The 26,559-nt window shown below is 46.9% G+C and overlaps 1 protein-coding gene across 1 annotated transcript in view; it reads right to left on the reverse strand.

Annotated features, from left to right (window-relative positions):
- Window positions 1–2,500: 2,500 nt before the first annotated feature.
- The window catches only part of LOC135873815 (ATP-dependent translocase ABCB1-like), a 70,469-nt gene continuing 46,410 nt past the window's right edge, over window positions 2,501–26,559 (reverse strand). Inside the window, exons 21-28 of the mRNA XM_065398429.1 lie at window positions 25,854–26,054; window positions 18,492–18,592; window positions 15,563–15,703; window positions 14,900–15,056; window positions 12,449–12,646; window positions 11,466–11,672; window positions 10,342–10,488; window positions 2,501–2,698 (exon numbers count right to left, since the gene is read on the reverse strand). Coding sequence (XP_065254501.1) covers window positions 2,501–2,698; window positions 10,342–10,488; window positions 11,466–11,672; window positions 12,449–12,646; window positions 14,900–15,056; window positions 15,563–15,703; window positions 18,492–18,592; window positions 25,854–26,054 — 1,350 coding nt within the window. The remainder of the gene's footprint in view (window positions 2,699–10,341; window positions 10,489–11,465; window positions 11,673–12,448; window positions 12,647–14,899; window positions 15,057–15,562; window positions 15,704–18,491; window positions 18,593–25,853; window positions 26,055–26,559) is intronic.

The raw sequence follows: 26,559 nt of genomic DNA on the forward strand, positions 1-26,559 counted from the left end.
TTGATACCAAAGCTTGCACCACAGAGATCTGGTTAGATTGATGCAGCACAGCCCACATACTTGAACAGGCATTTGACTGTATGGGGTTTCGGTTGGAAATCTGAAGAAGTGAACAGTTTGTTCTGTTTTCTTGGTCACTGGCTGTTTTATGTCATCTGGGATTTGCTTTTGTTGTGTTGTGTTTTATTGGTCTGGATTGTAATTATAATGGGAGACTGATATTGGTGTGCTTTATTATATTTACACTGAAAATAAATAAATATTGGTTCTTTTAAGTAGTGGGGGTGTAGAATTGTGGAAGACGAAGTGAACCGACCCATATTACCTTCATCGTATTTGCCATTTTCCTGTTAAATTTCCTCCTTCGAAATACAAGTGAAGAGGCCAGATGTATACAGTGGGAGGTTTTCCAGATTCATTTTTTAAGAAGTGAGGTGCAGCCACAGAGCCATGTCCTTTCTCCACACAGAAGATCAGCATCATCATTGAATGCACACTCCAAGCATAGACTAAAATACACTAACTAGCAAGAGCTGGTTGTTCTGGCCCCAAAAACTTCTAATCCCACAATATTTGAAAGAATGATCTGATACTTGACACCTCCAGGCCTTTTATTTCAAAACGATTTTTCCAGCAATACAGACCTGATTGAATTTGGCTGGCTATTGCCACAGAAGAATGCACTGATGAACAACATTAAGCAACATGCCAAGAATGATGTACGTACAATCATCTTCCTGTATGTCATATGTAATGCTGACACCTTTCTCTAAGATGACAAAATGATAGGAACACATGTCTAATGGATGTGGAAGCTCATATGTACTGTTGGTTGACCGAAGCAAAGCCCTTTTCTAAAGCTTTAATGTCTAATTGTGCATGTCTCCTCAAATGTTTTGCCCAACTCTATTAAAACAAGTTCAAAGTTATCACATTGGAAACAGATTGAGCAGTGAAGCATTTTGGCCTCTACTCTACATTATCTGTGTTGATGTGACTATGAGATCCCAGTAACTAGCTACAGATGTTCTATAGTTCATACATTACGTGGCCTTAAAATAAACTAAGTTTGGCAATCCTCTCTGTGTAATAACAAAACCAGACAAAGGGACACATTTGATTCCAGTTTGGATAATGGGGAAATACTGTGAGAACAGCCATTGATTTCTCTATAACCAGAAGTGGAAAGTCACTTTCCTGCACACGTCACGGTGGTGCCAGCAGAAACTGACCAGCCCTTCCCAATGTGTCTACAGAGGATCAATCGCCCATAGTGGGAGTAGCCCTTCCTGGTAGCTTCTGAAAAAAGCTGATTGGGCATGAGGATGAATGGGGAAGAGTATTTTGGCGAGGTTGAGAGCGAAGTTTATATGTTTTTTATATTTTGTTTCCCTCATAGACCTAGAAGCAGGGAAACAAAAGGGGCAAAAGACATTATAATTATTTTTAATTTCTGTCTGTCACAAGTAAGCAGAGGCATCTGAAAGTGTGAAATATTCCAAGCTCCTGTAGGGTGTAAATACTAAACAAAAACCAAAGGTGGTTTTGATTTTGCCCTTGGCAAACCAAAAGGTGAGTTTGCCAGAAGCAAACCCAAAACAGGGCTGCCCGAGTCTGTCTGTCTGTCTGTCTGTCTCTCTCTAGTAGATGACATAGGTTCCTCAACTGTTGTTTAAGCATGATGGTTGACTATATTAAGGGAAAAACACTCTGATAATAAAATATTATAACAGAGCTGTGTAAACCACTATGACTATACATGGATCGATCAACATTTCTAAAACTCCATTTAAAAAGCTGAAAAAAAATGTTTAAATCTAACTTCATATGATAAAACCCCCACACACAGTTTTTTGTTAAATAGCTATTTACATGGTTGACATTAATCAGCTCCAAAAGGAGCCATCATGGTCATTGGGCAAATAATAATTATGTTTAAGTCTTTTTGAAATAGCCTTAATGGTTTCAAAAGAACCAGTAAGTTCTGTGAGGTCAATAATACAGGTTTTAATAATAATTTATAAACAAACAGTTTGTGATCTATTTTGTCAATACACCTCTACCCCCATATAACGCTGTCCTCGGCAGCCAAAAAATCTTACCGCATTATAGGTGAAACCGTGTTATATTGAACTTGCTTTGATTCGCTGGAGTGCACAGCCCCGCCCCCACAGAGCACTGCTTTACCGCGTTATATTTGAATTCGTGTTATATCGGGTTGCATTATATTGGGGTAGAGGTGTATATATTTCCATGAAAGGCTTGTAATCATTAATATAAAAGCAGATTAAAATTAACCAACACGCCCCAAAGGATTTTACCAATAGGATTAAGTAATACTAAAGCTGTGACATAAGTTAAAAAAAAATGTCTCGTCTCTGTTTTTTACTACATGCCTGTGTTTTGAACCTGCAGACATCTCAGGAATGAGGTGCATCCTTAATATTACTTAGCTGTGGGTTGTGTATTTATATAAATAGATTAGTTTGTAACATTAATGTTAATGAGAAACTTGTGCATTTACAAGTGCATAGTAATGTCCTTCCTTTGCCAGCAGCTGGCTGTGAGTCCCTTGTTCTACTACTTTTCCATTATGAATCACTGCTATGACATCAGCGTTCTGGACGGTCGTCAAGCGGTGAGCAATAATAATGCAGGTTCGACCCTTCCTGGCATCGTCCAAGGCTTTCTGGACAATCTGTAGACAGATGCAGTGAAAAAACTTATTAGTTGGAGAATCTTCCCTTTCATAGGTAACATCTTTGCCTTTATAGTTCACATTATCACTTAGGTGTTCCTCACTGGGGTTTAGGAGTCAGTACTTCCCATGCATGAAGGAGGCCTCAAACACAGGGGCCTGATATTACAACCTTTATTTGTGTGAGTAATTCACTGTAGTCATTGAGACTACTCTCATGAACACAGGCTAGCAGAACGAGGTCCATAAGGATCTAGTTTGGACCAACATAAAAAAGACGGTTACTCACCGTTGTAACTGTTGTTCTTCGAGATGTGTTGCTCATATCCATTCCAGTCAGGTGTGCGCGCGCCGCGTGCACGATCGTCGGAAAACTTTTACCCTAGCAACACCCGGTGGGTCGGCTGTGGAGCCCCCTGGAGTGGCGCCCTCATGGCGCTGGATATATACCGCAGCCGACCCAGCGCCCCCTCAGTTCCTTCTTGCCGGCTACTCCGACAGTGGGGAAGGGGGGCGGGTTTGGAATGGATATGAGCAACACATCTCGAAGAACAACAGTTACAACAGTGAGTAACCGTCTTTTCTTCTTCGAGTGCTTGCTCATATCCATTCCAGTCAGGTGACTCCCAAGCCCCACCTAGGTGGCGGGGTCGGAGTGAGACATCGCTGTGTGCAGAACCGCTGACCCGAAAGCAGCATCGTCTCTGGATTGTTGCACCAGCGCATAGTGAGCAGCGAATGTGTGTACCGAAGACCACACTGCAGCTCTACAAATGTCCTGGATCGGGACTTGAGCCAGGAAGGCAGTCGAGGAGGCCTGGGCCGTCGTGGAGTGAGCGGTGAGGCGTGGCGTCGGGACACCGGCCAGGTCGTAGCAAGCACGAATGCAGGATGTGATCCAAGAGGACAGGCACTGTGAAGAGACCGGTGAGCCTTTCATCCGGTCGGCCACCGCAACGAAGAGCTGCGTCGTCTTCCTAAATGGCTTTGTACGGTCGATGTAGAAAGCCAGGGCCCTGCGAACGTCCAAAGAATGCAAACGCTGGTCTTGACGAGTAGCGTGAGGCTTTGGATGGAAGACCGGGAGAAAGATATCCTGGTTTACGTGGAAGGGTGAAACCACCTTCGGAAGAAAGGCAGGGTGGGGGCGAAGCTGCACCTTGTCCTTGTGGAACACCGTGTATGGGGGCTCGGACGTCAGCGCTCTGAGTTCAGAAACACGCCGTGCTGAGGTGATGGCTACGAGGAAGGCCGTCTTCCAGGATAAGTACAGGAGCGAACAGGTCGCCAATGGTTCAAACGGAGGTCCTGTGAGCCTGGAGAGAACGAGGTTGAGGTCCCACGTTGGAACCGGCTGGCGTATTTGTGGGTACAGCCGGTCTAAGCCCTTGAGGAATCTAACGACCATCGGGTTAGAGAAGACCGAGGATGGGAGTTCTCCTGGGTGGAATGCCGAAATAGCGGCGAGGTGAACCCTGATTGAAGATATCGCCAAGCCCTGCTGTCTTAGGGACAGGAGATATTCCAGTATGAGAGGGATAGGTGCCTGTAAGGGGGACGTAGCTCGTTGCTCACACCAACAGGAGAACCGCTTCCACTTGGCTAAGTAAGTGGACCGTGTAGAGGGCTTTCTACTTCCCAGCAGGATCTGCTGGATGGACTGCGAGCATTGCCGCTCTGTCTGATTCAGCCATGGAGCATCCACGCTGTGAGGTGGAGTGATTGTAGGTCGGGGTGACACAGACGGCCGTGGTCCTGAGAGATGAGATCCGGACTCAAGGGGAGCGTGATCGGCGCTTGAACCGACAGCTCCAACAGTGTGGTGTACCAGTGCTGCCTCGGCCAAGCGGGAGCGACTAGAATTACTCGTGCATGGTCGGTGCGGATCTTGAGCAGTACCCTGTGGACCAGCGGAAATGGGGGAAAGGCGTAGAACAGGTGGCCCTTCCACGTTAGAAGGAAGGCGTCCGACAGAGAGCCTGGAGCTCGGCCGTAGAGGGAGCAGAATGCCTGGCACTTCCTGTTGGCCCGGGATGCGAACAGGTCGACCTGGGGAAATCCCCACCTCCGGAAAACGGAATAGATGATGTCCGGGCGAATCGACCACTCGTGCGTCTGGAAGGACCTGCTGAGATGGTCCGCCAGCGTATTCTGGACTCCAGGAAGGAATGATGCCGTGAGCTGGATCGAGTGGGCGATGCAGAAGTCCCACAGGCGAATGGATTCTTGGCATAGGAGCGACGAATGGGCTCCGCCTTGCTTGTTGATGTAAAACATCGCTGTCGTGTTGTCGGTGAGGACCAACACGCAACGGCCCTGTAGGAAATTGAGGAATGCCTGGCAGGCTAGGCGCACCGCCATCAGTTCCCGGATGTTGATGTGTAGGGCTAGTTCGGACGCGGACCACAGGCCCTGGGTATGATGCTCCCCGAGGTGAGCGCCCCATCCTAGAGATGAAGTGTCCGTGACTAGGTGGAGGGAGGGTTGTGGGGCGTGAAAAGGCACTCCTGCACAGACCGCCGCGCGATCCAACCACCAGGTGAGGGAGGCCAAGACCAAGGACGGGACCGTGACCAGCATGTTCAGGTCGTCCCGGTGAGGACGGTACACCGATGACACCCAAGCCTGTAGTGGGCGAAGCCGTAGTCTGGCATGCCTGGTTACGTAGGTGCACGAGGCCATGTGACCCAACAGGGCAAGGCATGTCCTTATGATGGTGAACGGAGATGCCCGCAGTCCGTGAATGACGCGTGCGATGGTCTGAAATTGGCCTTCTGGCAGAATGACTCGTGCACTTCTGGATCCAGGATTGCTCCAATGAACTCTATTCTCTGGGTTGGCACTAGAGTGGACTTCTCTCTGTTGAGTAGAATGCCCAGCTCGTGGAAAGTTTGTGTCACTATGTGGACGTGAGCTTGAACTTGGTCTCTGGTGCGGCCGCGCACCAGCCAGTCGTCCAAATACGGGAACAGCTGTACCCCTTGTCGACGAAGGTATGCCGCGACGACTGCCAGACACTTTGTGAACACTCTGGGAGCCGAGGACAAGCCGAAGGGAAGGACTGCGAATTGGTAGTGCACCTTGTTTACTACAAATCGCAGGAAGCGCCTGTGAGGCGGATAAATTGCTATATGGAAATAAGCGTCCTTCATGTCGAGGGCGGCGAACCAGTCTCCAGGATCCAGCGAGGGAATAATGGTCCCCAATGATACCATGCGGAACTTCAACTTTACTATGAATTTGTTGAGTCCGCGCAAGTCTAAGATGGGCCGTAGACCCCCTTTCGACTTGGGGATCAGGAAGTAGCGGGAATAAAACCCCCTGCCTCTTAACTCCGGCGGAACCTCCTCTATGGCCCCCATAGCCAGGAGCCCAAAGACCTCCTGTGTAAGGAGTTGCTCGTGAGAAGGGTCCCTGAAGAGGGACGGGGAGGGGGAGTGGGAGGGGGGGGGCGAGGAAAACTGGAGGGCGTATCCCCTCTCCACCGTGCGAAGGACCCAACGGTCCGAGGTTATAAGGGACCAAGCACGGTGGAAACGGGAGAGGCGGTCCCGGAAGGGGGGAGGTGAATCCTGGGTGCTGGTTATGGTGCCGTCCTCGACCGCACCTTCAAAAGGTTTGCCTAGGCCCTGGAGGTGGCCTAGGCTGGCCCTGGTTCTGACCGGGTTGAGGGCCGGTCGACCTTCGCCTACCGCCTCGACCCCGCCTCCTGGCAAAGTCCTGTCTCGGACGAGGCGGGGGAGGGTAGAACCTCTGAGGCTGGGGCCTGAAGGGTCTGCGCTGTGGCACTGGGACATGCATCCCCAGGGAGCGCATCATTGTCCGAGAGTCTTTGAGGTTTTGGAGCCTAGAGTCCGTCTTCTCAGAAAACAGGCCCTGGCCCTCAAAGGGTAAGTCCTGGAGGGTCTGCTGCAGTTCAGGCGGCAAGCCTGACACCTGGAGCCAGGAGGTTCGCCTCATGGCTATACCCGAAGCCAGGGTTCTAGCGGCCGAGTCAGCGATATCCAGGGAGGCCTGTAGGGAGGTGCGTGCCACCCGCTTACCCTCCTCTACCAGAGTCCCGAACTCTTCCCTAGATTCCTGGGGAACCAGTTCTTTAAACTTCCCCATTGAGGACCAGGTGTTAAAGCTGTACCGGCTTAAGAGCGCCTGTTGGTTGGCCGCTCGAAGTTGAAGCCCCCCAGCCGAATAGACCTTGCGCCCGAACAAATCGAAGCGCTTAGCGTCCTTCGATTTTGGCGCTGCCGCCTGCTGGCCATGGCGCTCCCGTGCATTCACTGATGACACCACCAGTGAGCACGGTTGGGGATGGGTGTACAAATACTCGTGGTCCTTGGAGGGAACAAAGTACTTCCTCTCCACGCCTCTGGCCGTGGGTGGAATAGAGGCCGGGGTTTGCCAGATCGAGGTGGCATTGGCCTGTATGGAGCGGATAAGCGGTAACACCACTCTGGATGGGGCGTCCGCTGAGAGGATGTTCACTATTGGGTCGTGAACCTCCACGATCTCCTCCATCTGGAGGTCCATATTGCGCGCCACCCGGCGCAACAGGTCCTGATGGGCCCGAAGGTCTATAGGGGGTGGGCCCATGGCGGATGTCCCCGCTACCGCCTCATCGGGGGAGGAGGAGGAGGACGCCCCCGGTGGTAAGGGGTCCAATGGCAAATCCTGCTCTAGGTGCTCCTGGAGCTGGGCCTCACTCGCCCCTGGGTCCAGGGCCTCCGCAGGCGTGGACACTGGAGCCTCCATGCCCCCTGGGGGGGGGGGCGGAGATGGTGGCCTCCGGGGCTCTGGGCTCGGAGCGTGCCGAGCGGGAGGCAGACGGCGGAGCCCCTTGGGCTTGTTGGTAGGCCCATGGGGTCCAAAAGGACCAGTGCGCAGGTCCCTGCGTAGGGTCCTCTGCTGTGTCCTGCGAATGGCCGAAGTCTGCCGAAGCCGCCTGCCCCTGGGGAGGGTAGGCCGATCTAGAGGCCCCCTCAGAGGAGTGGGATGCAGATCTCGACGGCCACGGCGGTGCTGAGCGCGATGCATCCGGCCCCGGCTGGTGCGGTGCCGGTCGGTGCCGGTCGTAGGGCGATCTGTCCCAGCGCGGTGCCGGAGAGTGGTGCCGGGATCGGTGCCGGTAGCCCTGCCGGTGCCGCGATCCGGATCTGGAGCGGGACGACGATCGCGACGATACCCGGTACCGGGAGCGGTCCCTCGAGCGGCGCTCATACCGGTACCGGGAGGTGCGCCTCGAGTCCGATCGGCGCCGGCGGTCGCGACGGTGCCGAGATGTAGAGCGGCGTCGCGAAGAGGATCTCGACCGCGAGTACAACCGGCGCCGAGGTGATAGTCGGCGCCGGGACTCCGAGCGGCGTCGGGACCTGCTCTGAGACCTGGAGCGGTACCGAGAGTCTACGGCTGGAGACGGTGGGCGCACCAGTGCAGGCTTGCCTCTGGACTGCACTATGCGTGGAGCCACCGGTGCCGGAAGTTGAGACGGTGCCGGCTCCGTGAGGGCAATCAGGTCCCTCGCGGTCGTAAATGTCTCCGGAGTTGACGGGAGACATGGTTCTACCACCAGCCTAGGTGGTGAAACAGTCCGCACCGGACTCAACGGCCTCGGTGCCGGAGTCGACGGTGTGGCCACCTGCTTCTGGCGGTCCAAAGGTGGACGCGGCTCTACCCCCGGCACCGGGGGAGCCGGCGTCTTCAGGGCAGCAATGTCCTGCGTCTTGCGGGCCTTCTTATGGCCCGGGGATAGGGATCGGCGCCGAGACCCCTGAGGCGGGCGCGGTGCCGAAGTCTGCCGGTGCCGAGAGGACTTGTCCGCGGCGCCGGTCGGAGCCGCTGGGGCGCTGCGCACCGAGGCGCTCGGTGCCGGGGCTGGGCGCACCGATGGAGGATCCGGGCTGAGTGCCGCCTCCATTAGGAGCTGCCGAAGCCGAAAGTCCCGCTCCTTCCTTGTTCGAGGCTTGAAGGCCTTGCAGATTGGGCACTTATCTGCTTGATGGGATTCCCCGAGGCACTTCAAGCAGGAGGTGTGCGGGTCGCTCGTTGGCATCGGCTTCGCGCAGGACGCGCACGGCTTAAAGCCAGGAGCCTTGGGCATGAGCCCGGTATGCTCCGGGGGGAAAAGGGGGGAGAACAACCCCCTTAACCCCCGCTAACAATTTACAACAACTACAACTAAATAAACAACTATCTAAAGAACTTTAACTACTATACACAACTATCTACAGAAATGAGAGCTAGAAGCTAGGGAGTGTGGAGACCAGCTATGCTGTGCTCCACAGTTCCAACGACCGTCAGGGGCGGTAAGAAGGAACTGAGGGGGCGCTGGGTCGGCTGCGGTATATATCCAGCGCCATGAGGGCGCCACTCCAGGGTGCTCCACAGCCGACCCACCGGGTGTTGCTAGGGTAAAAGTTTTCCGACGATCGTGCACGCGGCGCGCGCACACCTGACTGGAATGGATATGAGCAAGCACTCGAAGAAGAACTTAGATTTACCATGCAACACAACTAATTTGCAGAGGTGTAATGAATTAAAAAAAAATTGTCTGTTATATTGGCTGCTTACCAAATGTGTGTGTTATATTTGACATTGCATCCTGTCTGTTTCCAACTACATGCCAAATTTGGAGAAACTAAAACTTGCGCATTCATTGATAGTACCAGCAATGCCAGATACTTCTTGTTGTCCATAAAAATCCAAAATTCAGGATCCTGACATCTGGCTCACAACTGGATGGCGGTTTGCATGGTGGCATTTCTCACTTCTACTGCACCCCCATCCAACTGAACAGTTTATTCGTCCCTATGGAGTCTCCCCCCCTCCTGGAGATGGTGGATGCAGTGAGGAAGCTCAGCCAGCTCAGCAGCAGAGGATAGCTTAATTACTCTCTCTTCACTGCACAACATCTCCTGAGAGGTGGGAGGTGTTGCTGAAGCCTTTTTTCCAAGCCAGCTGCTCCTGCATGTCACCTCTTACCCTCTGAACGCAGGTGGATCAAAGGACTGGGAAGCGGACAGAGGCAGGGCAACATTAAACTTCTTCATTGTTCCATTCTGTCCTGACAGCCAGCAGTTCTACTGGCAGAGTGGATCCCTCTCGGTCTCTGTAGCAACACCTGTTCACCCAGACAGAGCAGGAAATAGTGCAGAAAGAGACCCACTTTGCTGCTAGTGCTGCTGGCTGAAGGGAAGAGGACGGAGCTGGTGACTTGCCTTACAAGGCCTCCTCTAGTAGATCACAGTCTACTGTTTGAAGACACCTGTCTCAAACTCAAAGCTGCTAATTATGAATGGGATTTTCCAAAGTGCTCAGCATTGGCCTAACTGTGAACCCATTAAAAGTCCCATTGACTTCATAACTGACTTTGAAGGAACTGAGGCAGGCCCAAACTGAGGAGTTCTGAAAATCCCACTTTGTCTCCAGCCCCAAGTGTTGCTGACTACCATCAACTCCCAATTTAGACACCAGGAGTTGAAGGCACTCTACACCTTGCAAAAGCAGGCCGTAGACAGAGAGTGAGCTAAGGATTGTTCTGTGAAACTTTCAAAGTTGTATTGTAGATGGAGCGCCTGTGCTCTTGCAGTGAAGCGTTCGAACCCCGTAATTTAATGTATATTATAAATGGTAGAATGCATATTACTAACCTTTTCACTTTCCGTGTCAAGAGCAGATGTGGCTTCATCCAGAAGCAGAACTGCTGGCTTACGAACTAGAGCACGAGCAATTGCTATTCTTTGTTTCTGACCTCCAGAAAGTTGTGCTCCTTTGTCACCCACTCGGGTCTTATACTTCTGTATAAGTAAATATTCATTGTGAAGGAAAGTTAGAAACAGAAAGTTATATTTTTAATAGCAGATAATGTACTATATTAAGCATTTCCACCATGAAAGAAAAAAGAATAATGTAATGGTTTTTAATAAAAAATAAAATTTTATAAGATCTTATTAACTGTTTGAATCAAAATGCATATCTACAGCTACACGTATTGATAACTGCTCTGTAATGAAAATTCATTTCAGCATTAGAAAAAGACTAACTCCCAAGTGGTGCAACCACTGATGTGTCTAGTCAAAGACACCTGTACTTAAACATATAGATCTCAAGAGACTTTTATAATTTCAAGGCCCTAGAGACCCACACTCAGGAGGTGACCCTTTATTTCTTACACATCCAAAACTTTCTTCTAAGTACATTTTCAAAAACTAGGTGGTCATGAAAAAGAAAGATTGTTTTTTTTCAATTTTCAATTGTCATTTCCAATTCCATGCAACTCTACAGGAAGCCCGATTTCTCTGGGCTTTTCCAAGGTCTTTCTCCACTTTGAGAACTAAGTCCATGGCAAACATGAAGGTTAAGATGTACTTGAAACATTTTACCTTTCAGATAAGACTAAAACTAGAGAAAGTTTCAGCCAAAAAAGGAAAAAGAATTGGCAAAGTTTATGAGGAAATGAAAATAAAGGTTTAGAATCGAATGTCTCTTTTATAGTTGTTATATAACATCACTGTGGTAGAGGAAAACAAGAAAACTGGAGCTCAGATTTTGCATTTGAATTAGCTAATTATGACTGCATATGTGTTAATACATATTGCAAGTTACATTTTTAAACATCAGCTTCCTATTTTCCTCTTTGAGAATTGTATACACAAGAAAATAAGCTTTTTTAAAAAAACCAAAAAGCATATTGTTCTGCATTAATGGGAATTGCTCAGATAGGTCACAGTGAATATTTACCCCACACGGAGAATGGAAAGACATTTTAATTTACCTCTGGGAGATTTTCTATGAAGGTGTGAATATTTGCTGCTTTAGCTGCCTCTTCAACTTCCTCCTGACTGACAACCCTACTGTTGTCTCCGTACTGGATATTTTCAGCAATGCTGCAGTCAAACAAAATAGGCTCCTGTGACACAATACCCAATTTGGACCTTAACCATTGCAAATGCAAAGACTTGGTATCGAACCCATCTGCAAACTAGAAACAGAAAAAGGGGAAAATCATTCCCTGCAGAATGCAATACTCCTCCTCAGGTGTACAATGTAAATGTAAAACACCAATCTGTAAAAAACTCTGAAAATTCTAAAGAAGCTCAGATAACCTTTTCCTCTCAGAAGTATTTTTTTGTGTGCACGTCTGCTCTGCTAGCTTCCATAATAGATGTGGAATTGCCAATCTATAACGAGATGTGCCCACAGAATTTCCATCTTTACTGATGATGGCAGGTACCAGTGATCTCATGAGAAAGTCTGTTCATGAGCTTCTTAGACCTAGACAGTTGAAGAGCTCCAATAAGAATCCACATCTTTGGGCATTTATTCAAACATCTTTTGACTCACCATCTCAAGGCTATTCGTCTTGGAGCTCCCATCATCATTAATAGGACTTGCATCAAAAGTCCCATCAAGTGATGAATTATACCTCAAATTGTGTCATGTTAACATGACTACAGGGCTAGGGACAAGGGTTACATTATGGGAAGTATATTCTTATGCCCCCTCCAATATATTAAGTAAATCAACAAAGAGATGCAATCTAGTGATCTAAAGCCAGGACGGGGAGTCAGAAGATCCAAAGTTCTACTCCTGGCTCTACCTTAAGCAAGTCCCAAGTCTTCTCTGCAGTACCCGGACCCGTAACAACACTTATCCACCTGAAAGGGGTGTTGTGCGGATGATTTAATGTTTGTAAAATACTTTGAAGAACAGTTCTATAAGCTCAAAGCATTAACAGCTTCACAAATCTCTTCTTACCACTTGTCCTGCCATAGGGTCATAAAATCTCTCCAGCAGCTGAATGGATGTGCTTTTGCCACAACCACTGCTCCCCACCAAGGCTAGCGTCTGTCCTTTATTAACCTTCACGCTGAGTCCTTGCAAAACTTGAGCTTCTGGTCTTGTAGGGTATACAAAATGGATGTCCCTGAATTCAATGTTGCCATCAAACTGACTCTGGAAATGGGAGACAATATAAATGTATGACAGAAGACCTGTCTATCTTGTACAGAAGCATCAAACACAACTCAGTATGGTCATTTAAATGAAGGCGTTTACAAATTAGTTGGAAATGGTATGGCATTTTCAAACCCAGAGCATTTTTGTCAGTTTATTATTGTGTAAATATGCAGTGCTATTGGATTGGTATCTTCTGTGTACAGAACCTCCTTCTTGACTGGTTCTTTTCTGTATCTCTCTCTCATTTATATCATTCCTTTTCAGCCTAGTTTGCAAGGACTATCATTACTTTAGGTAAGTAAACAACTCTAATACCTCTCTTTTATGTCATCAATGCATATAATCCAGACACTATCATTCTGTGTGGAAAACATAGTTCCTGCCCCTGGGAGTTCACTCTCTAAATAGTGTCATTTAAACACATAGTACACAGGATGAACATAGTACAAGGTGAACATCAGATCTCAGATTGGGTTAAACATTTTTACTTTGGTGGATTATTCATAGTTTTCAAGGACAACTATGTTTTAAGTGTAGGTTTGAATAAGGAAAGGGTGGCTGATTGGCTCTTTTATGTAGGAAGGGAGCTCTGAGTATAAGAGGTAGCAAGGAAGAAGACTTGAAGACAAGGGTGTGTGAAGGAGATGTTAGGAGAGACTGTGGGAGCCTCCTCTGATGCCTGGGGGATGGAACAGCTCCAGGACCACAATACCAGCACTGCGAGTACAATGGGCTCTTACAGCACCTAGAGAACTGGACTTTCAAGGTTTAAACTCTTTGGGCCAAATCTTAGCTTCACTGAAGTCAAAGGCAGCTGCTTCACTGGCATCAGGATTTGGCCCAGAGTGGTTTCACTTTCAATTAAGGTCTTTATCCGCAAGAAGATATTTCCACTGGAGCATTAATAGTCTGGGCATGTGGAGCTGATTCAGGAAAGTAGTCAAGCACATGTGTGACTTAAAGTTGTGCACATGAGTTACTGGCATGCTTACAGTATGTGCCTGAGTCCTCTTCTGAATCGAGGCCACTATCCAAAAGCTAGAATTCTAAAGCAATTTCAAGTTTCTGAAAGGCTGGTTCTGCTTGTAAAAGCATTTATGGAAAGCACTGAGAGACAATATGAAATGTGTTCAGTTTACAAATACAAAGATGAGTTTCTAACTGTCAACACTGGACTTTGAGAGACAAGCTGGGTTCTTTCCATCTCATGTATAATCACCACGAACAAAAGGTTCTGCAGGCCAAGTTACATCCTCATTAATACTTGTTCAACCCCTTTGACTTGAATGAGGTTACACAAATGTTGTATGCAATGTTGTTATAGCCATATCTGGATATTAGAGAGTCAACGTGGGATATTAGAGAGTCAACGTGGGTGAAGTAATATCTTTTATTGGACCAACTTCTGTTGGTGAGAGAGACAAGCTTTCGAGCTTACACAGAACTAAAGAAGAGCTCTGTGTAAGCTCGACAGCTTTTCTCTCTCACCAACAGAATTTGGTCCAATGAAAGATATTAACTCACCCACCTTGACTCTCCGCTACACAGTTGTAACCGACTGGAACTTAGCAAACAAGTCTGCTGATGATGCAAAAGAAAGAATAGAATCTAACTCACTCTCCCCCACAGCTGCATAGTTTACAGGAGTAAAAAGCAGTGATCACATACTTTTATCACTAAAGAAATCAGTTATAACTCTGGGCTTGTCTTCACTACCAGGGAGATCAACACTGCTGCAATTGATTCAGCGGGTGTCGATAGCAGAGTGCTCTCTGATCCATTCTGGTACTCCACTGGAACGCGAAGAGTAAGGTAAGTCGATGGGAGAGCATCTCCCGTCAACGCAGCACAATGAAGACACCGCGGTAAGTTGACCTAAGCTACATCGAACCCAGTTACATTATTCACGTAGCTGGAGTAGTGTAATTTAGGTCGACTTACCCTGGTAGTGTAGACAAGGCCTCAGAATACACCCAACGGACAGAACAGGTGAACGAAATGTCATTCTTCCAGTCATTTTTCAAAACAGAACCGCACTTAAAAGTATTCTGTTAATTTCTCAAGCAAAAAGGTATTAAATGGCACTGGGCAAATATAAAATTATTAAGTTATTGCTGTTCAATTTTTCCCTACCTGTCTGGTCCTGTCTTCTGTGACATTGCAAAAGGCAATTTAACAAGATTAATACAATTCAGGACAATACAGTACCACCAGGTTTGTTAGTTTCAAGGACTTTCTGAATGGCCTTACCAGTTTTGTACTCTCTTCACTATAGCTGTCAATTAAGGGTTTCCGATCCAAAAGCTGAAAGATTCGTTGGGCAGAAACTTTAGCTTTGCCAAAATCTGGTGCCAAAGAAGTGGACAGACCAACATTTATAACACCATATAGAACTGTGAAAAAGGCTCTGAAAACCAAACACAAAACATCTTTCAGTTCATCTAAAGAGAGACTTTTTTATTATTCTTCATAAATTACAAATATTGTTTTCCTTATTTAAAACAAACAGACTTAACACTATCTATAAATCTGAGAATTGTGACATTTTTAGAACTTTATGGATTAGAAAAATTACACACAAAGGATTAGAAACAGAGGTTTACAGCTACAAATATTTTTATGGGCGACTAATGGTATGTAATTTCTCCACGCAGAAGCATTTCACAAAGCCCGTTGTCTGCAATGAAGTGTCAGCAGTAAAAGTTTCTCCCATAGTAAATAAACTGAGCCAGGCTCTATACATGCCAACACACCTGTTTCAAGCTTCCTCTCCCAAAAATAATCCTTCTGCCTGAATTGAACTCCTGACTAGATTCTAAACTGTTGGACCTCTTGCACTATTGCCTCAGTAACTAGAGTGATACACAATTACCATGTGTTGAAATCACGGCCTTTGGACTGATGTGTACTCACATAAATACATTTTCAAAGTTTGTATAACAATTAGCAATGAGCCATGCCCCGAATCTGAAGATTGCTGCCTCAAGAAAGTAGTTTGCACATTGGGCTATTCCATAGGTAAGTCCATACAGGGGGGCTTTTGTTAGAGAGTCCCTGATAAAAGAAAAGATTTATGTTAAAGAAAAAATTTTCATGAAATGCCAAGACCAGAGACTGGCCGGGAGAAGGTCAAACCCTTTGGATTAGGGGTGGCAAACCCTATACCTCACACACTCAAATAATAAATAATAATAATTAATAAAGCTGCATGCTAGGGGCTCCATGAAGGTGCTTCTGGAGAGAACTTATGGCAAATGAGATCCCGTCATCCCAACTAGCTGTTTGTTGGATAGGGCCTTATGATAAAATTACCTTTAATAGTCAAAACATTTTAACACTTGAATGCAGGTTTCCAGAATAAATGTTTATGGATGGCCAAAGCAATCTGACACAAAGCAAATTGATAATGTTGATAAGTCTCTTATGATCTTTGAATGCTTGAATTTTTGGACAATTTGGATAAACGTAGTGGTCACCATAGAAAAGTCAATGTCTACAACACAGCATAACTGAAGCACTGCAGATATTGCCTGTTCTGAGTACAGGAGGGGGGAAAGTAGCAACTCAGACCCTACTGTACTGACTTTTAAATGATGACCAATGTTGTTGTGTAGGATGGTAAAACTGGATCACCTTAATTATGTGCAGACCTTGCTGTGACAAAGAAACTGGTTCTAGTTCTGACACAATGATTTCTCAACAGAAAATGCAATTTCTGCACATTTGAAATTTTCCATTGGGAAAAAAGTAACAAAATATTTTATTCTGGGTTGGTTTGACCTGAATTGAAATATTTCTGCTTTGCACCCATAGCCATGTGACTCCGAGGAGGGGAGACAACACTGCATCATGGGAGATGTAGTCTAACCAGGGAGCCTGGCCCATAAGAGAGACAATGTTCCAAAACAGGGAAATGCAGTTTGATATTGAACTAGATAGAAACAAAAAGTTTCAGATCAGTTAAACAAAAGAAAAATTAAATATTTCAATTATTTAGCAATATAAAACTATTTTGTTTGGAGAAAAAATGCAAAAATGGAATGATTTTCCATTTCTAAATTGAAATGTTATTTTAAAAACTTTTCTTTTACTGAAAAAAATTGATATATTTTCACATTTTGTCCCTGTCATAAACATACAGCTAAGGGTAGCATAACATCCCTCTTTACCCTGTAAGGGGTTAATTCCTCTTTTACCTGTAAAGGGTTAAGAAGCTCAGGTAACCTAGCTGACACCTGACCAAAAGGACCAATAAGGGGACAAGATACTTTCAAATCTGGGGGTGCGGGGTGCGGGAGAGAAAGGCTTTGTCTGTCTGTTCTGTGTGCTTGATCTTGACAGATCAAGAAAGCAAGCAATCCAACTCCATTAGTATTAGTAAGTACTAGCAAAGGAATGCGTTACCTTACTTTTATTTTGGCTTGTGATTTCCTTTGTAGGAGGAGGGAGGTTTATCCCTGGGTTTGTAACTTTAAGGTTTTGTCTAGATGGAGGTTTATCCCTGTTTTGCAACTTTAAGGTTTTGCCTAGAGGGGAAATCCTCTATGTTCTTGAGTCTTTTGTTATTCTGTAAAGTACTTACCATCCCGTTTTTACAGAGGTGATTCCTTTACCTTTTCTTTAATTAAAATTCTTCTTTTAAGAACCTGATTGATTTGTCATTGTTTTAAGATCCAAGGGTTTGGGTCTGTGTTCACCTGTACCAACTGGTGAGGAGATTATTCTCAAGCCTGCCCAGGAAAAGGGGTGTAGGGGCTTGGGGGGATACTTGGGGAAGGTAGGGCTCCAAGTGGCCCACCCTAAATGTTTGTTTAAATTACTTGGTGGTGGCAGCGTTACTTAATCCAAGGTATAAGAAAGAATTTGTGCCTTGGGGAGTTTTTAACCTAAGCTGCTAGAAATAAGTTTAAGGCATCTTCATGCGGGTCCCCATGTCTGTACCCTAAAGTTCAGAGTGTGGAGGGAACCCTGACAGTCCCACTTCAGAGCAAAACAGAGGTTAAAATATTAGAATTTCCCACAGGATGGAAATTCATATTTTCACTCATCTCTAGTGCTCATATATTTTTAAAATGTTTCCCAAAATAGTTTCTCTATAAATCATAATATTGTGATACAATGACCTGCCAGGACTAGAGACAAGTGCTAATGCTGAGAATCTCATTTCTCCAATGAAATATAGATTTTTTTCTCATACTGATGGTTTATAGAATATTGAATCATAAAACTGTCATTGGCAGAGGACTATCATTTTCAATCCCTGCTTTTCCTTAAAACCTATTTAAGGGGAAAGAAACAAAATGGATGGTAGATCATTTCATTTAAATAAAATGGAGACTAGGAAAATGTCTGACATATTTGGATATTAGAAATTAGCCCCTGAAGTGGTTAGCTTGTAGAGTGTGACTGAAAAGGCCAAAGGGGAAAAAGAAATGCACCTTATTTCAAGACCTGCAAGTCCTTACTTGTAGTACAAGTCATAATAAATGGTGACGTTATGTAGTATAAAGTCTTTGCCACTTGATCTATGAAACTCATTCTGCTGCAGTACTTGTGAAGCAAGTAAACATCCCATTTTCATGTTAATAAAAACTTTATACGAGGTCATTACATTCGCTCTCTCACACAAATATTACATCACACACAATATCACCTAAGAACGTATTTTAAAGAAACTGAGTAAATACATTTTACCCTGCCAAAATCTTTTCAAATAAGTTATGTGTTTAATATTTTCAGTCTGCAAATGAATGTAATATGAATAAATCTTGAGTTGTTTTAAATTAAGAAAATATGTATTCATTGCTTTTAAAAAACAGAATTGTTTGAGAGCAAATCCTACCTGTATGGACCATTCAAACTTGCATTATATCTCGCATAGAATGCATCTTCACTAGTTAATGAAGCCACAGTTCTTATATTTTCAACCGCTTCCATTGAAATCTAAATCGGGAGACAAGACAGATATGAAGTATTCTCTTATGTTTGAGTCTCCTCCTACCACTACGTAGTTAGCACATCTGTAGCACTTTTCATCTTTCGCTCTCCAAGTGTTTTTCTTTTAAAAAAAGGAGATTAACTATCATTCTCAGGGAAACTGAGGCACAACGATTACATTATTTGCCTATGGTCACACAGTGGTCTTTCTACTAAGCCAACATGGCTGCTGTGTGATTCCTAAGTACTCCTCCCCCCACCTGTCCATTTTGTTGTACAGCAGCATTAGCTGGCACTATAGAAGCCATTAAAAGGTAAGAAGTTGCTCCTTGCTCTGAGTACACATATCCCAGGCAGCAGCTCACTGGAGGGCTGCATGCTACCTTTGTTATGCAGCCTGAGCGGCACATTGAGCTGGGTGAGCCCCACACTCCTACTACCCACCCCCAGTGGGGACTCCTGCTCCTGCTTCTTCCAGGCTTCCCCAGCCATGTGCCAGGCCCACCCAGTCCTCCAAAGCAGGCCCTTCCCCCACACACTTTGGCCAGCACTCCCACAGGGGTGACGTGTATCTTCACTTTTCATTTTCTGGATTTCAGATGTTTAAATTTGCATGATCTTTAGCCCCCTGATCCTGGGTTCATTGGGGGGCAAGGTGAGAGGCTCAGACACTCCAAGAAGAGCAGGGTCCCTAGATCCCAGCTCACATGGAGGAGCAGGGCTCCCCCAGAGCCAAGCACACACAGAAGGGGAGAATTCAGGGCTGACAGCCCACCCCCAAATCCTCAACTTCCTCTGCCACCCCTCACATTCCCCATCCTCTCCCCTCACACTCCCCCAATCCCCACCCTCCCCCTTATTTGAGCCCCCAACCCTTCTCCCCCCCCCCCCCACCACCCATCCTCATTTATCCCCCTCCTCATGTGCCGGCTTCCTCCTTTCCCCAGGGGTGCTCAAACCCCCACTCAGCTCCAGGCCCTGCCCCCACTCCACCCCTTCCCCCAAAGCCCCACCCCCATCCCGCCTCTCCCCACCTTGCTTCTTCCCGCTCAGTTCCTCCCCCTTCCCCGAGCACACCTCATCCCCCTTCCCCGAGCACACCTCATCCCCACTGCTTCCCCTTTCCCCCCAGCACCTCCTGCACACCGCGGAACAACAGATTGTGGTGGGCAGGAAGCGCTGGGAGGGAGGGGGAAGGAGTTGATCAGTGGGGCCACAGGTGGGCAGGAGGCGCTGGGGGGGAAGAGAGGAAACTGGCTGCCAGTGGGTGCTAAGCATCCACCAATTTTTTTCCACCCACAGAGTCAGCACCTATGCCCCCATCCCTTGCTCTAGACCCAAAACAGCCCCTTCTTCCCACTTACTCTTACACGGCAATCACCCCTTGTAATTAATTTTCAAACACAGTTTGAGAGCCTTCTTAATTATCGGCTGTGCTCAGATTCCATTTCTCCAAATTAAAACAAAAGTTTACATTTCATTTTCAGATTTCTGCTCAGGGTGGGCTTACAACTTCAAAGCTGCTAGAATCTGTGAACTTTTTTTCCCCCTGGAGGCTGTGGGGAACCCCATACTCAAATGACCCCATCTTTAGATCACTCACCCTACCCTACGCTTTCATGACACATAGCAAATTTCAAGACAATCTGTGTAAACACACAGATTTTAGCATACTTAGTAGTCATCCTTAAAACAGGAAGGCTTCCCCACCTTAGCTAGAGCAGAGCTGGTGCTCAGTTGTAATGCTGTATAAAATGAGAAGGCCAATGGAGCAGAGGTGCTCCACACATCCATCAGCATCATAATAGTCTCAGAGAGCTGTGAAGTGGCCCATTCATCTCAATGAGATGTTCTCAGCTGAAAGTGAACACCCAGCCTGAATTCAGCCAGAATCTAGCTCTGAGTAGGGTGACCAGACAGCAAGTGTGAAAAATAGGGACGGGGGTGGGGAGTAATAGGCACCTATATAAGACAAAGCCCCGAATATTGGGACAGTCCTTATAATATTAAGACACCTGGTCACCTAGCTCTGAGACATATGAACTGCTCCATTCATGCCAGTGGATTTTCCCATTCCCCCTCCCGAGGACTGTAGAGTTTCTGACATGCCCATTCTCAGCTCCTCACCGCTCTCTCAGCAGTGTGTTCTTGGGGCATGCTCTGAGCATGCCTGTTCTAAGCTTCCAGCTCAGAGCACCCGGACTTCCCTGATCCAAGCTCATCTGGGGAGAGGTAGAGAGAGGGGGCCAGACTCCCTTAGAGGGACAAAGCACCCCAGATTCCAATGCATGTGAGGAGGTAGGGAGAGGGGCTTAGATGTCCCCAGAAAGCAATGCCTACTGCAGACCCTGGCTCACATGCGAGGGGGCTTGGAAGGCAGATAGATCCCCACGGCTGGGCAAGGCAGCTTCAGAGCCTGGCAAACAGAGGGGGGTCAGGTGCAGGGCTCAGACACCCCCAGAGAGGCAAGCCCCCCCCAATTTCCACCTCACATGCAGGGGGTGGACAGAGAGGCTAAGACTCCCCTAGAGAGCTAGGGTGTCCCCGAGATTCAAGCACACACACAAAAGGGACAGAGGGGAGAATGTGGAGCTGCCCCTATTCCCCCCAGACCCTCTGCAACGAACCCTCATGTCTGCTTCCCAGTATCCACTCCCCAAACCCAACCTCCTCTACCACCTGTCCCCATTTATCTTCCTCCCCATAATCCCCCCTCTTCTCCGTGCAGCCCCAAACCCCTCTCACCCTATCCCCCTAACTCCTCCAACCTCCTCCTCTCTTGCCAGCAAGCATTTGCACACCTATTTTTTTTAAACAAAAATACTTTGTTGACATTACACCCCCCTCCAAAATAAAAGCCTGATAGTAACAGATTTTAGCAACATGCCAGCCAAGCTTTCCCAGATTTTCAGCAAAGGGGGGCCGTGAACTGTCACTAGCTGGGGGAGTTCAGGAACAAACACTTACTGTGCATCTCTTCAGTCTATCCAGATGTTTTGACACTATTCTACCTGCAAATCCTTTGGGGTTCGCTTTACATACGTGCTCAATATAACTTGTGGAGTGCTTGACCTTTACTCAAGAGCCTAAGTGGATGGCCAAACTCTTTTGCTAATAATGTTCCGAATCTTGCTTCCCCCTAAGTGTTAGTGGATGCCATGCAATCTCTGGGGGTCACCCTCAAGTGAGTGAAACCCTTGTGCCAGGATCAGACCCATGGTCTGATCTCTAGATGTGGGCAAAAAAACATTACTTGAAGGAACCTTTAGAAAAGCTGATTATTGGGTGGGAAACAACATCTCATGAACCCCTTAGTCAAATGACCCCAAATTTGGATCACTGCACGTATTTTGCACCCCCATAAGGTTCACCTACTTATAGTGGTGCAGCTCAGGAGACGGCAGGGTAGGGTTAGTGACCCAAACTTGACATCTGTTGAGCCAGATGTTCTGGAGATATAAGCCCTAAAACAGCCATTTTTAAAAAAAAGTTTCTAGGTGGTGGGTGTTTAAAAAAAAAATACGTAGAGCTAGAACTCTAGATCTAGAGTTCATAGGTCGACTAAGGCCTTGGCTACACTGGCGCTGTACAGCGCTGCAACTTGCTGCGCTCAGGGGTGTGAAAATGCCCCCCCCCCCGAGCGCAGCGAGTACAGCGCTGTAAAGCGCCAGTGTAATCAGAGCCTGCAGCGCTGCACGCTCGCTCGCAGCACTGCAAGCTATTCCCCTTGGAGAGGTGGAGTACATACAGCGCTGCGAGAGCGCGCGACTACACTCGCGCTTCACAGCGCTGCCGCGGCAGAGCTAGGAAGTCCCGAGTGTAGCCAAGGCCTAAGGACTGGAAGATGAATCACAGACCACTGGATGGCTGTGACCTCACCCTTCAATTAACATTGCTAAAGATAAGTTAATTACAACCCCCCACCTAAGACAAAAGGAATTTTCAACTGAGTGGCTGGACATTGCTGTGAGAGTCGTATGTGATAATTTCATTTTGGGAGAAATGCAATCAAACCGTTTGGGTGGAAAATTGGATGTGTAAACTTTCTTGGAATGAGGGTTGCCACTTGCCAAACCTTCAGGATTGTCCTGGAGTTTCCTGGAACTAAAGTATCAGAGGAGTAGCCGTGTTAGTCTGAATCCACAGAGCCACCAGACTCCTCATTGTTTTTCAGGTATTAAAGATTAATCTTTAAAGATTGTGTCATTCAATGAAACCTCCAGGAATAGGTTCAACCAAAATTAGCAACCCTGCTGGGAGGGGGGATTGGGGTAACTAGGAATAGGTGGTAGGGGAGGTAAGAGGTTGGAGGTTCAGGTGATGGAGGCACGTGACCCCCCAGCTCTGCCAGTGCACCCCCAGCCCTGCACCGCAACCCCCTGTGCCAATAAACTCAAGCCATCCTGCACCTCAACCTTCCTGAACCCCAAACTTCCAGCTTGGTCTTGACATCCTAACCCCCTGCATCCCATAGCCATCTTTGCACCCCAACCCCACATGCACCGCAACTTTCCTGCAGCCCGAGCCCTTCCAGTGTACCCCAACCTTCCTATACCCCACCTCTACCAGTGCACCTGACCCATTGCACCTCCCAGCTCTGTCAGTGCACCCCAACACTACAGGAAACCTACTGGACTCACATTAATTGGAGAGTTCATGGCCTGCACTGTTCTTGAAGGTGGGGCACATCTATCGGAAAGGGGTCAGAGGATTTTTCTCTCAAACATAAAATTGTCAGTGTTTTGGAACACAAACCCTATCTGTGATTTCTCCCACCAGCCTGCTACAAACTCCACCCTCTAGCCATTCTGAAACACGACCAGGAACACTATGCCACTGGAACACAGCTGTCCTTCACCCCAGGCACTGCATGTGAGTCAGATTAGAGGAGGAAGGAAGTGACAGCAATAGAAAAGTTAGTACACAGGGAGTGAAAACTTCAGGGAGAAGTGTTCCCTGCTTGCAATAGGGAGGCCTCTGTATGGTAGTGGGGATGGGGGAATGCAGTGACTGGGTCAGAGGTATGGCGGGGGAGGTGTGCTGAAGCAGGGCTGGTGAGGCACAGCTGATGAATGTGTGTGTCAGGGGGTGCAGCTGGCTCAGAATGCTAATTGTGGAACACTATATGTACAACTGTCTATATGGCCACTACCTCCTAACGCCACCAGAGCTTTTCCTATTTAAAAAAATAAAAAATAAATAACCTTGGAAATTCCATGGCAAAGAACGCCGTTAAATGCAGAGTTAAGGTTGCTTGTGGGTATGTCGTACCCCTGAAGAATGCTGTTTGGAACAAAATTCAAACTACTGAAAACCAGGAGATGCACAAATAAGGTTGTGCATGCAAGCTTGCCTCTGCCCTCTTTCCGCAGTGCCCAGTTAACACACACCTTTGCTCTGCCAACCCTGCAGCTGCTGACATGTACAAGCTCTTCACGTCCTTTTACAGCCCATTCACTGTCACCCACAGGATTCCATCTAACAATATTACTGGACAAGAAAAAAAAAAAAAAAGGCTGCCCACCCCATGTTCCATCTGTTCCCTACAGCTGGCAGTAGCCGATGGGAATTATTTGCATATACTCCAGTTGCAATCAGGATGCTAGGTGTACCTACACTAAATGGTGGAGACAGTAGCTGGGCCTGCTTGGTAAGTGTGTTGGTGATGTGAGGACGTGTGGATCACGCTGAGGTATGTGAGAGAGCAGAGCAGAGTTTAGGACAGGAGGAACTCTGTGTTTGCCACCCTCCGATGTCTGAACAAAGGGAGGAGCTAGGTATGTACCTTCAGGATCCTGTGTGCATCAGTACAGTGCAGAATCATTAGCAGGGCACAGGGGCTGTATAAGAAAGGGTATTTTCAGTAGCGAGCTGGCATATGAGCAATCTAAGCATTTATTATCTATGCACACTCCAGGCAAAGTGAGTGTGCTCAGTGGCAGATGGAGCTGAACTGAAGAGCGGAGGAAGTAGTTAGCTCTGCTTGGTAGGTGTGTTAGCGAGATCTATGGATGACTTGGAGATGTCTGACAGAGCTGTGACTGAGATATGAGGAGATCTGTGTGTGTGTGTGGAAAGGCAGGAGGTGCATGTGTACCTTCAGGATGAAGTATGTCTCAGTTCTATGTGGAATTGTGTAGGTTATGTCAGTAACAGGGCACGGGGCTTTAATTGCAAAGATATTGCCAGCTGTGAGGTGGAATTTGAAAGGATTCTAATGCTTTCAGGATGGCTAAGTGAAAGTGTACGTTGAGATGGTATCCTGTATGTAACAGTAGCCCTACACTTAAGCTGGGAGGTGAGAGTCCCAGCTCGCATAGATGTACCCACTGTGCATAGCTAGGGTGGCACGAATAGTGGCTTGAGCTACCTGCATGAGTACAAACCCACCCAGACCCCCTGGGCACATACTACTTGTGAGGCTCGCCCAAGCCACCGTCCTGGCTACACTGCTCTTTTTAGTGCACTAGCTCAAGCAGAGCTAGCATGGGTATGTCTATGAGACCTGGGAATCACCTCCCAGCTGAGATGTACCATCAGGGCACGGGGGCTGTAAAGCGGTTCTCACATTGTACATGTATGATATTCTTTCTGGGGAGTTGGCTAAGTGTGAGAGTGAGCGCCACGATCTGGAACCTTCTGAATCTTTATAGTGCCACGGGCCAGTGAGAGTACATGCACAGTGAGGCATAGCTGAAAGAGGCTAGAGGGAAGCTAGCATGGTCAACCTTCCCCTACCCTTTTTTGTCCTTTCATAGTGTTAGATGGAATCCTGGGGGTGACATTGAATGGACTGTAGAAGAAAGTGAAGAGCTTAAACATTTCAGCAAGTGTGGGGTTGGCAGAATAAAGGTATGTGTGTTAACAGGGAGCACTGGGGAATTACTGAAAGAGGGCAGAGTTAAGGTTGCCTGGGCAACTTTAACTCTGCAATTCCTGATGTTTAGAAGTTTGAGGTTTGCTCAACTCAAGGTTCTCCAAGGGGACGACCTGCCACCAAGCAACCTTAACTTTGGGTTAACATAATTGTTTCGCCAATGAATTTCAAGGCAATATGAGTAACTGTGTGGATTTTAAAGCAATAAGAAAAGTCATCCTCAACCTTAACTAGAGTGGAGCTAGCATCCCACTATAATAGAATGTCTCTCTTTATCACTGTTTTATTTAATATATTTTCAGAGTAATTTCTGTAGAAAATCACCACTGACAATGTTGTCCTTAAAACGATATAACATTATACCCATTTAGTTTATATTGGAGATCTTACTCGTCCGGCCTCTTCCAAAGCTTTTTGATCTTTTGATGCCTGACCAGCCACAAAGCTCAGTTGAATAGCACTTGCAGCAATAACGAAAGGAATGCAGGCCAGGATAAGCAAAGTTAATCGCCAGTCATATACAAAAGCAATAATGATGGCGGTCAGAAGGGTAGAGGCAGTCTTAGTGAAGCCAAGTCGGCTTCCAGTAGCCTATTAAAAGCAAAAGAGTCCAAAGTTAATTCGTGAGACACAAAATATAGATCAAATGTATGAAATCATTGTTCACTCAGGATCAAATATTCAGAGGGAGAAGAATCGTAAATGTTGTGCATTTAAAGTGGACAATTGTATATGCAAAAACCCATATGGACAATTACATATGCAAATACCCCTAGCTGTGGGTGAGGTTCAGGAAGCCTGATGAAAATGTGGCCACATGGGCTCGATTCAACAAAAAATATCAGGGTCCTCCTGTGCCACAACAAGGCACAGAAATCATGAAGAGCCAACAGCCTCTAATTTGGGGCATGTCAGTTATTGGGTGCCCAGCTTAAGGCACCGAGGTCCTGATTTTCATAGGTGCTGTACATCAGCTGGAGATAATGGAAGCTGCAGGTTCCTTTAATTAGGCACTTTGTTTTCAGCAGCGTTAGCAGCAGGAAATGAGCGTTCACACCAAAGAGCTCTTCTCTCCCTGAGGATCTGCACATCCATG

This window comes from Emys orbicularis, chromosome 2 (assembly GCF_028017835.1).
Source record: "Emys orbicularis isolate rEmyOrb1 chromosome 2, rEmyOrb1.hap1, whole genome shotgun sequence".
Taxonomy (NCBI): domain Eukaryota; kingdom Metazoa; phylum Chordata; order Testudines; family Emydidae; genus Emys; species Emys orbicularis.